Raw genomic sequence first — 11127 nt, 5'->3', positions numbered from 1 at the left:
CGTGTTTGGTTACGCACAAACAAAGATCTCGTTGTTTCTTCCGTGGAAAATTTAATTGTATATAGAAAAAATTCCCTTTGAAATAGCCTCTACGTCTACGTGGGGAAATTCATGGAGTCCGTTTCAGACATAAATATAACAAGGAAATCAATATATATTTATAATACGGGATAATTCCAGGCGTTTCATGACTAATAATCACTAGATCATTATTGGTTTGTACATATTACCCGAGAAATGGTTTAATTAAACGCTTTTTGATTTCTAGCAGTAATGCTGCTCTAAATAAAAGAATGTACCAAACTTTGAACTGCTGAGTGTAGGCTACTTTTATCGAGTGTAGTTGTTGAGGTTGATAATAAATCATTGAAGTTTGTTGGATTGCATTGCACGTGCATTCGTGATATATTTATGGGTCTAAAGATAGTACATCAGGGAGTATTTTATGCAATTTTATTATCTTCCGTGTTAGTGTTATCACGTTTGGAAGCAATCGAAACCCTGGTACCGTCGCTCTACAAGTATAGTCTCCACTCCAAGAAACTACTTTCGTTTTTGGTTGGCAATAAAAGAAGAGTGATTTTTGGATATTGGCAGTTTGATATATAGGATATAGCACCAGTGGTAGGACTTCAAGTTTTCGGTGAATGCAAGTACGTTTGAATACATTTTAACTAATGGCGTATGCACAACATTTCTTGAGTCTTACACTGAGAATAATCGCATTTTTCTTATGACTCTTGGTTCGGGGAGTTACTTTCTTAATTTGATGATTTCAGGAAATGACAAAAAGAATTTGAATTCAGATTAAATGAATAATTAATTAACCTCGTAAATAACCCGGAAATGCAATATTTTCGATACTTCGTAAAATAAGATCAGTACAACCCGTCGATTACCTGTTCTATGGAATAGGATTCAATTAAAATGCAATTTACTGGCTCTGATCTAATTCAGCAAATACTGTAGTTAACCTTAACAACTATATAACTCGAAACTATAACTGGAACCGGTGAAGCTTACTTATATTTTTTCCCTAAACTTTAATCTACATCGAGAATAGATTAGTTTCAGCATACATTTGCAATATATAAGGTATTTTTTTAACTTGGAAATCACTGTCGTACTAACTATATTTTATTATACCTAACTATTAATCGTTGTGATGTTTTGATATGTGTCTTATCGTAACATTACGATATCAAATAAGGACAATCGCAGAAGAAGAACGATTGAATATATATACCATTAGTATTTAGTAAGTAACTACGAATGAAACTATAAAAGCAATATTCAAACAATCTGTAATTAGTTGAATATGTGACATGATATCGTAGAGATATCAACATTAGGAATATCGCATATATATAAGAACAGGAAATAAAAGTTTGTCAATTGTCATATTGGGCTCTGCTAAGCAATGTGTAATTGAATGGGGTTAAGACCAATCATAGCTTCGGGCTATTGAATGATGCGAATATTTCAACTAAAATATTCAGTAACTTCCGTAAAAAGATTCATTTTACAAATCATTATGAGTCAACAATCTAAGCTAGAAAAATTATATTCTCAGTAACTTTAGTACATCGTGCTTAGAGTTTAGTAGCACTACATACAAGTAAACTTCCGGTGTATGCAATACAACAGCACTAAATAATCAAAATGCATATATTACGACGGGGATGTAAGATCTGTCCGATGCAAACTAGAGTTAATAAAATCGTGCAGTTTAGGGTCTTCGCAACGTGCGTGGTTACACGTGCAGACATGACAAAATTTGGACAGTCAACAACAACCCTATCAGTAGTCAGATCAGATGGAAGACGTTTGTGTTATGTTATAGCAAGTGAGGCCGCCATTTCAAATAGACCAACTCATTTGTCACTCTAATTCAACAAATTGTTAAATTTGCTTAGTCATACTCATATATTTTCGTATGGAGGGAAACATGAATCAGGTTGCATGAGTTTTTCTTTTAAAATAAGGTGATTGTTAAAGTAAGCTTATTTTATGAATAATATAGGTTTCTATTGTCACAGGTGAAATATAAACAATAATTTATAAAAAAAAATATACTTGAGATGAAATTTGTTGTTCCAGTCTCACTCTGCTTAGTTGTAGTTACTATTAATGCGTTGAACTGTCCTTGTCATAACAATCGAGGAAATTGCCCAGAACCGAAGTGCAAACGCGGAGTCGGTGTGGTTATGGATCCATGCGGGTATGTTGCTTAGTACGGGATGAAAAATCATCAAAAATCTGTCAGGGAAATGTTGATAAAAACATGATTTTATTATAAACCCGTTGTTATAATTCGTCGTCTCGAATACTACCTGAATAAATTATTTATACTGACCAAATATGTAGCTTTAGAAAGCTAGAACACAAACGACAAGCATGAACTGTAGTAAGGTGAACACAGTTCACTGTAACCCAACAATAACCAGTGATTACAACACAAAGAATAAAATCGTTACAATACCATTAAGATGTAAACATTGTTGTTCTGGAAAGGGAGTAGCCTCAAATCTGCAATTTTGCTCACTACATTTTTGAAATTTGTATTTCGCAATCAGTAAGAATTTATGTGCATGGATTTTAGATGTTGCAAAGTTTGTTCTCAACAAAAATGGCAAAAATGTGGCGGACCGTGGAATGCTCTTGGAAAGTGCGACCCCACGAAAAAACTTGATTGTGTAGCGAAACCATTATGTGGACCACCAATGAGAACACCTTTCCCGGGAAAACCACCAGGGATTTGCATTCCTCCCAGACATCTTGTTAGTATTTTGTGTATGCATTTATCGAGTTCGATATTCGTAATATTTCTACAAATGTCTTTACAAATAATCGAATATATGCATGTCCCGTTTCGAAGCAATACGTATATTTGCTATAATATTTGTTTTCACTAGCGTTGCAATAAATCCCTCATTCTCATATCGTCTTTTTGTGTATATATTGAGAAGTCTCAAATTGCCTTAGATCTATCTCAAAAGATTGTAGTATAACACAACTATATTTATAATAGTAATGTACAACAATAGTGATCGCAAACATAAATTTTCTAGTAGTTTAATATCGTCCAAATAATGTATATATAAACTAATACATAGATATTTACATAACTCATAACTTTTTTTATAGAGAATATTGAAAAAATACTGCGGACCACAGCGGGATCTTCTTTGCAGCACCAATCCGTTTGCCCACAATGAAGAATGACCGATAACAGCACACATTATTTAATTGATATTTTGTGTATTTATTTGTAAATAATATATATAATATTTTCCTTACAATATTTATCTTTACACGAGAACGAAATCAGTGGAGTTTGCTCTGCAGACAGATTTAGGGTAATCGAGAATATCCTTGCGGGTATAATAATTTAAATAGATTGCAATTGTTTAGTAATATTAACTCCTCATTTTGCTCTCCCAAAATATTGTTTTCCCAGAAGTCCAATAAATATTTCACTTTTTTTAATGTCAACAAATAACCCTCTTTGTAATTTGTGACTTGTTGATAACACGTGTAGTGTGACATTTGGTGAAGTGCATAAAACATATATAAGAGTATTAGAATGCAATTTTCCATTTTTTTTGTTGTATTTCTGATTTTTGATTGATTCCCCCTCGCATATCATTAAAACTTGAAAGTCAAAACGGTGTCGTTTTATCGCCAAGTTGGTACCTACATCAAAGTTGTTAGATTTTACTAGCAATTTTCACAGGGACGCTTTGAGGAAACAATGTAAGAAATTATTAAACATATGTCGCGTACCTGCAACAGTGAATACCAAACTTGAGTTCGGCAACGGGCTCACGTCATGGGTTGTCAGTTACGGCTTTCTCCGCCAACCTTGCTTGTAGGCGTATAGCTTGAGAAGGCGTGTGTGGGCAAGTCAAACGATCGTATTCGGCAGGTAAAACATTTAGAACAGGGGTGGGCAAATTACGGCCCGCGGGCCGGATCCGGCCCACTTTAGTGTTTTATCCGGCCCACTTGTTCGTGCTGAAATTAGGCTATAGTTTTCATGCATAAAAATTATCGTTGAAGAGATCGGAGAAACAACAAATCGTCCGCAAATGTAAATATTGTAATTCAACACGTACTATCAGCCCTGAATATAAACATAAAACCATCTGAATAATTTCTGTACAATAATTCAAAAACGCCAGCATCTGACATATCAGCATTTTGGTCTGCATTTTGCTACGCGCGTGTTCGTGGATGTCCCAATACGTTTTGTTTACTTTAGTCTAGTACAGGGGGGATTGAGTTGAAATCGTATTTAAGACGTGAACATCAGTAATATATCGGTAAACTATATTACAGTGAATTATCCCTGTATTATGAGGACGTCAAGAAAAAGATTTCCTTGCAACTGTGCGTGAAGTGTGCAAAACTCTTTATTGTGTCGTCATCTGAAACGAGAGACTAAATACAAACTGAAAATTTAATCCGAAAATCCAATTAGCGACTGAAAATGAGGAAGTGATTATTGTAAGAAAGGAACGGAGTCATAAGATAAATATATATATATATCACAAAATATAATCCAGAACATCATAAATTTCGTTTTCAAAGCTTTACTTTGACCTGGTAAATCCCAAAAATTTCGTTATTTTTCATCGGATCGGAAACTATAGCAAATCACAGCGGTTCCCAAATATGTGTTTGTGCTGCGCCATATTGCCGCATTATTTCAAAGTTGCAATGCTTTTACTTTATCGTAATGAATTGTACTGGTGGGATTTTATGACCGACCTTGGAGTTTTGCAAATGGTGATTTCTTAAAAATAATCTTAAGTGGCTCAAACTAATCAAATGACCAAAATCGCTCCTTTTCCTAATATATAATAAAATTAATTATATTATATATTAAATTGATATGGCAAGACATTTTTAATTCTCGTAATAATCTTGAACTGAACATTTTGCGCAACAGAAAAACTATCAACGGTGACAAAGTCGGCAATTTCAAGAAATGGGTAATCACGACGACTATTGCCATTTGAATTTCCGTTTCCCATTTTGGATACAAAATAAAATCAATCAAATAACACTTGCCTCCTAAATCCCAAGTTACAGTAATTTTGTTCGTAAACGACAGGAATGGGCATCATTTATACTCTTTGATTTGAATAATCTATTTATCAAATACGGTCATCATGACCGCAATTGTTACATTGTGCTATCTTTATTATTAACGTTATCCTAGCTAGCGCATTTGCCCAGCTGTTAAGCTTTTTTCTCTATCAACTTTCTTTGCGCTGCTGCCGTAATTTGTCAGCCCCCATAATAACGGCCAATTGATCATTGTGTCTAGGACTCCAGGTATTTGCAAATAACCGTTTTTGATCATACCGAATTTTGATCATCCGGCCCAGTAACCAAGTCTGTTATCCGCATCCGGCCCACTCAGGAAAGTAATTGCCCACCCCTGATTTAGAATAACCAAGCACATAATTCAACTTCGCTAGTTGCATCAGCTAACCATAACAATAGTCAATTCAGTGACATTAGTGATGTAACAATATGTCAAAAGATTTTTCTGGTTAATTTTATGACGAAACAACACCAAATGTGATTTTTTGATCAACCTCCAGTAAATGCGACGCCGCCCACAGATAATCAAGCTGCAGGCCACATGCGGGTATGGGGTTAGTTCAGTGTTCCCTCTAAGAAACTTTCACACTGCGCAAATGTTGGTTTTACTGAGCAAGACTATTTTAACGCTGAGCCGAATCCTGAATTATTTGCAAACTTTGTGGAATGTAACAATAGTAGCCTATTATTTATTATCGGAATGCGAAGAAAGCACACATTTAATTTAAATATCTATTCCCTGTTTTCGTGCTTTTCCAACGTCCATACACTTTGTCCATGTTTGTTGTGTTTTATTGCTGAATCAAGCGACAATCATACAAAGTACAATACTTAATGTACAATCTCAACATTTTTGTTGTTGAAATATCATTGCTTTCATCAACAATCAGGGTATGAAATTTTGTTTGTCTTACGCTCAGTAAAAGTCTATGCTCTTCAAAAATTCAAACCCGTAATTTTTGTTTCAATATGAATTTGGCAATTTAGAGTGTATTTTGACACACGACTATTTATCACCTCGCGACAATATTGATGTATTCAGCTTAACACGCGGTAGAACACTATCTATGTGAGGCTTTATTTCAAAACTTCACTCTCTTCAGCGGTAGGTATTGCGGTGAGAAAGTTCGAACAACCTCCTCTTGCTTCCACGTTTCGCTTCTGAGGTAATGCATCTAGTGCAGGTGTCCAACCTTTCCACCCTGGCGGACCGGTTAAATTAAATAAAATGTATTCGCGGACCGGCAAAATGTGAAATAGTTGGAACATAAAATAATAACATATATTTGCATAACAACATGCAGTGCTGGGCACCGATTTCGCGTAAAAAATACACCAAGAAAACACCTCACGTAAAAAACATGTACATGCCAAATCATGTACAAACACAGTTACCTCTAGTGAGAATTTGCTGCTGTTTCGTTGTCAATACAAGATTGCAAACGAGGCATGAAAAAGGTTTTGCAACACCTAGCTCTACAGCGGCCCACAGACTATTTCTTTGCTTCGTTTTAATTAAAGCTAGCGATGATGAAGTTTTTTCGTATAAGTTCCTGGTTGAATATTTGGACAACAGTTTGATTGTTCGATTACCTAGCGATGGGCATTTGTTATCAAGAGAGCTCAAATATTGTGACAGTGATTCTTTTATAAATCTGGACTGTAAACTAATGGTTTCATCATAACATCCCTCTGCATCCCGCCCCAGACAAATGAATTTATATTACAATGATAAAGTAATTTCTAACTTGGCACCATGGGGTCAAAATCCTGCTGTGCATCACCTAGAAAAGATCTTAATGTTTTTGTTGCGCATCTCATGACCACCTGCTGGGCCGCAACAAGTTCATATTTTGCTGGTTCCCAAGGCATACTCTGTAATATTATACATTTCTTGAATGTTTTCTGGTTTAAACAAAGAAATGTTCATAACCTTATATTTGGATGGTAATATTAATGAAAAAAGCACGCAGAACGGAAAAAGCACGCATGCTGATTTCCAGGTTTATGAATCTTGCGAGATTTGACGGGGCTATTTTGCGATGAATCGGAAACGAAAAGTGAGATCACACGGCGCCAATACGTTGCCATGCGATTAATACCACCCTCACCAAACAGTAATATGACGGCGGAAGAGAAATGCGTAATAAACCGTCAATCCGTCTTTTCGGATAAAGCGATCGATACGGCAGAAAATCAACAAAACGAAATTTCTCGCTGAACGTTTAAAAAGCTTCGTGGACCGGCACCGGCGGTTGGGAACCATTCTATTGCGTCAATATGCATTTTCTGATTTGAATGGCGTTTTAGATAGGCAACTTCCCATTCCCATCCAGGATTTGCCTTTTCCAAATCACTATTAGGTGCCACTTCCCGACAAACTTTGCAGATTATCAGATTCCTTTACGCGGAATAGCAATAAATTTCAGAAAGTTTAGAAGTTTTTTCAACTTATATACCGTTATCACATTGCAAATTAGTGTCAAACACTCTACTGTTGCATTTAGTCATTCCACTTTAAAATCAATGTTCTTATTTTTAGCCATGCTACGTGGAATATACGTTTTACTCACACGTCAGATAAATAACACTAGTATCCTGGTTTTGGTATATTGGTTAATAAACCACTCATTCTAGTAACCTGCTGAATATTAAAGCGCTTAAAACTCTTTTTAGTAATTTCAGGTGAAACATACTTATTATATAACATTGGTATCATTCAGTATAACCTCATGGTCACGTGTGTCCCAATCTGGAGATTCAAGAGCCGACGGCGCTAGCACTCGCTTTAACTCAGTCCTCCTTCAAATTCCAACTAGTTTAGCGCAGCAGAGCGAGCAACCAACAAATTTACTGTAACAAACAGTGGGCACCAGCTTTGCAACATTTGAAACCTGCTAAAATTCTAAATCTTCCATTTCTACATCTGTATTGACTACACTATAGGGACAATAACAAGATTTTGTCGGGTCGACAGCACGAAATTCATAGCGCACGATGAAAATTTTAAAATGCGGCACCGGCATACAGAAATCAATGTACTTGAGCGTGACATACACGTGTGTGACTTCACAATGACCAGTGGTCACCAAATACGCGTGAAACACAGGACGAGCATTCTAGTTAAGGTTAATAAATATGAAATATGAGCCACGCTTTGAAAACGAAATGTTGCATCTGCGCGAGAATGAGACTGCGCAAATGTTCTGGTGGCACTGCGCACTTGCGCAGCTTAGAGGGAACCTTGGGTTAGTTATCCAGTTATTTGTTTTCAGATATATGAACTTGATGGTAGTGGAAGCCGTAACAGACCAGCGGTTAATTGAACCATCTTGCCGGTCCAGCAATCTTCTCGCACATAACTATCATGGTAGGTGAGTTTATTTCGATTTTCCGTTACACCAAACCAATGACGCATTACATGGCAAAACAAATGAATGTATGGAAAATCAGAAAAGTGTTCAAAATCTCAAAAAGATTTAAAACGTACTGATGCACGCGCCCACGTACCCAAACATCAAACAAAACATTGAGGTAAATTTCAAAAAAAATATACGAAAGATAATTCGGGCATAAATACTCGGGTGCGAGTGTTGGATTTGAACATAGACTGCAATTTCTATTATATCTATACAAGAAAATAAAGAGAAGTGTAGAATACAACAAACAAACCCGGCGTTCCAATTTCACTTGTGGTGTAAGTAGTCTCTCTCGAACCATCGATGACTTCACAAAGTCAAGGTATCTATGCTCGAACCCACGCATGGTAATCAGTGGTGCGGTGGCGATCGTATTCATTAACTAACGCTATGCACGATGCGCCGAACCGGGATAGGATAGGATTTACATATCTATCCCGTGGGAGAAGAAAGTCGATAAGACGGCTCAACCATATGGCGAACCACGGCTTCTCGTCCGGTTACCATTTCATGTCGGGAATGGGAATAGTTAGTTATTTGTTTTTGGCAGCATGGACTTGTTGGTGGAGGAAGCCATAACCGACCAACCGTTACGTGGACCACCCTACGGAGTACAGCAATCCTCTCGCACAAAACTATTTACGCAAAAGATGCAAACCAACACAAAGTAATCAGAGGTGCGGTGGCGAGCGTTTTCCTTACACTTAACATGATGAGCAACAACGACGCGTCAGGGGGTAGTTATAAAATAACTATGTCCGCTATATCTCCTTCTTAAATGGCTATGTCCCTGCTAAAATCGCAATCCCGATATGTCCCTACTAAAATTACTATGTCCCCACTAAAATGGCGATGTCCACTATGTCCCTGCTGAAATGGCTATGTCCGGAATCGGAAGCTTCACGGTGGATGTTATGCTGGGGAGGCATAGATAAATCTATATTGAAACTAGTAACCGTAGCCCGGTTAGCTCAGTCGGTAGAGCGTTGGACTTTTAATCCAACGTGTGTTATGATGTTGAGGCAACTAGAGGTGCTGAATAAAGGACATTATTAGACAGTCGCTAGTTGTGTTTTTTTGGAATAAAAATACTTACACATTTGAATTAATATGTCATATTCAAAGATCGCTGCAACAACAAGCTCCAGTGGAATACCAATTGGAAATAGTAGACCACGATCTCTAATTGTTGAAGTAGAAGGCGACGCGGACTTCAACTCTTTATGGGACACCCTAAATCTAGCTCCACAAACCAAAGACTTTTGTAAGCAGATTAACGGACTTTTCGAAACTAAAAAAGGATTATGGATGCTATCATTCAAGCCCGGATCGGATTCGCAAATTTCAAGTTGTAGAGAGGCATTCCTATTGTCTACCGAAGGAATTATAGATTCACCCCATGGAAGGGTTTTGTTTACGTTACCATCGGGAACGCCCGTCCGCATATCTATTAAGGGAATACCAGACGAGACGCCGTTCATTAGGGCTGCCGAGGTAATTAACAAATTAAACTGTGGAAAATTAAAGAGCGCAACCAAGAACTGGCACAGAGGCACTACCATTTATAATGGCTATACAACTTTCATTATTGAAGATTTCGAGAAAGACAAACTTCCGGACTTTGTAACAATCGACGGAATACGGTGTAAAACCTATCTACCTAAAGATTTATACATCCCGACATGCGGCAGATGCCTCAAAAAAGGTCACAATTTCATGCATTGCGACAGCCCACCAGTATGTCGCTATTGCAAAGAGGAGGGGCACATCAAACGGGAATGTCCCGAATGGAACGAACGGCAAAGAAAAAACCTGCAAACTTCGTGGCACCTGTCCTCCCGGAAAACAATAACTACCAACGATAATACACAGAAACGACCAAACATAAATACCAAACTGGATGCCGGAATCCTATTGTCACCAAAAACTTCCGAAACGACGAGAGACGAAATACAGTCGCTTGGAGATGATTCAAACAAACCGCTTGAAGTTAAAGAAAAGAGAAATGAAAACATTGATATAGGGAAGGAAATAAAAGACTGGTCATTATCGGAGGACCCTGATTTGTCATCGCCGCACCTATCACCACAGTCACCGATCATAAACAACGACAAAACAACTAAAAAGAAGGAAATCTCGACCACACCATACCGTTTGCCTAATCTGGGAAAAACACAAGTTAAAGTATTAGTACATGACTACGAAACCAGAGACTTATCATCCTCATCAATATACTCGGATTTAATGGAAGCCTGTTCTGCACCAGCGTACTTAGAAAGCGAAGAATATAGCCAAACCACAAAAAAGAAAAGAGAAAGAAACGAAATCGCAACATCTTCGACTTCAACTAACGCCTCGATAGAAACGCCTAACAAGAAACGGCAGGGATAACGGACTACAAAGGTAAAGTGGACGGTGGCAAACCACGAAATGTGAGTTTCATTTTACGTTTTTTTTTTCTTATGACTACACATTACGTTTCGTTATTTGACAAACGCTTAATTCAGTGGTTTCCTAATTGTTAGATATTCCGGCAGCCAAAGGCAATTTTTGTCTGCTATCGCTAAATCCAAAGCTAAAATGGTAAACAATC

The 11127-nt window shown here is 37.2% G+C and overlaps 1 protein-coding gene across 1 annotated transcript; it reads left to right on the top strand.

Moving 5' to 3' along the window:
• The first annotated feature begins 2043 nt into the window (after positions 1-2043).
• Positions 2044-3652, top strand: LOC120338238 (venom protein 302-like). Its single transcript, XM_039406195.2, has 3 exons — positions 2044-2221; positions 2603-2780; positions 3148-3652. Exons 1-3 carry the CDS (start codon positions 2082-2084, stop codon positions 3223-3225), a joined length of 396 nt encoding a protein of 131 aa, XP_039262129.2. The 5' UTR covers positions 2044-2081; the 3' UTR covers positions 3226-3652.
• Positions 3653-11127: the final 7475 nt, after the last annotated feature.

Source organism: Styela clava, chromosome 10, assembly GCF_964204865.1.
Source record: "Styela clava chromosome 10, kaStyClav1.hap1.2, whole genome shotgun sequence".
In the NCBI taxonomy this organism is placed as follows: Eukaryota; Metazoa; Chordata; class Ascidiacea; order Stolidobranchia; family Styelidae; genus Styela; species Styela clava.
Note: the sequence above shows the minus strand (reverse complement) of the source record. Positions and strands in the feature narration are given on the sequence as shown.

Excerpts from the sequence above, each read along its gene's own strand:
- LOC120338238 (XM_039406195.2), top strand. The coding sequence starts at position 2,082 with ATGAAATTTGTTGTTCCAGTCTCACTCTGCTTAGTTGTAGTTACTATT. Across the intron at positions 2,222-2,602 it reads GTGGTTATGGATCCATGCGG|ATGTTGCAAAGTTTGTTCTC; the intron begins GTATGTTGCTTA and ends CATGGATTTTAG. Across the intron at positions 2,781-3,147 it reads GCATTCCTCCCAGACATCTT|AGAATATTGAAAAAATACTG; the intron begins GTTAGTATTTTG and ends CTTTTTTTATAG.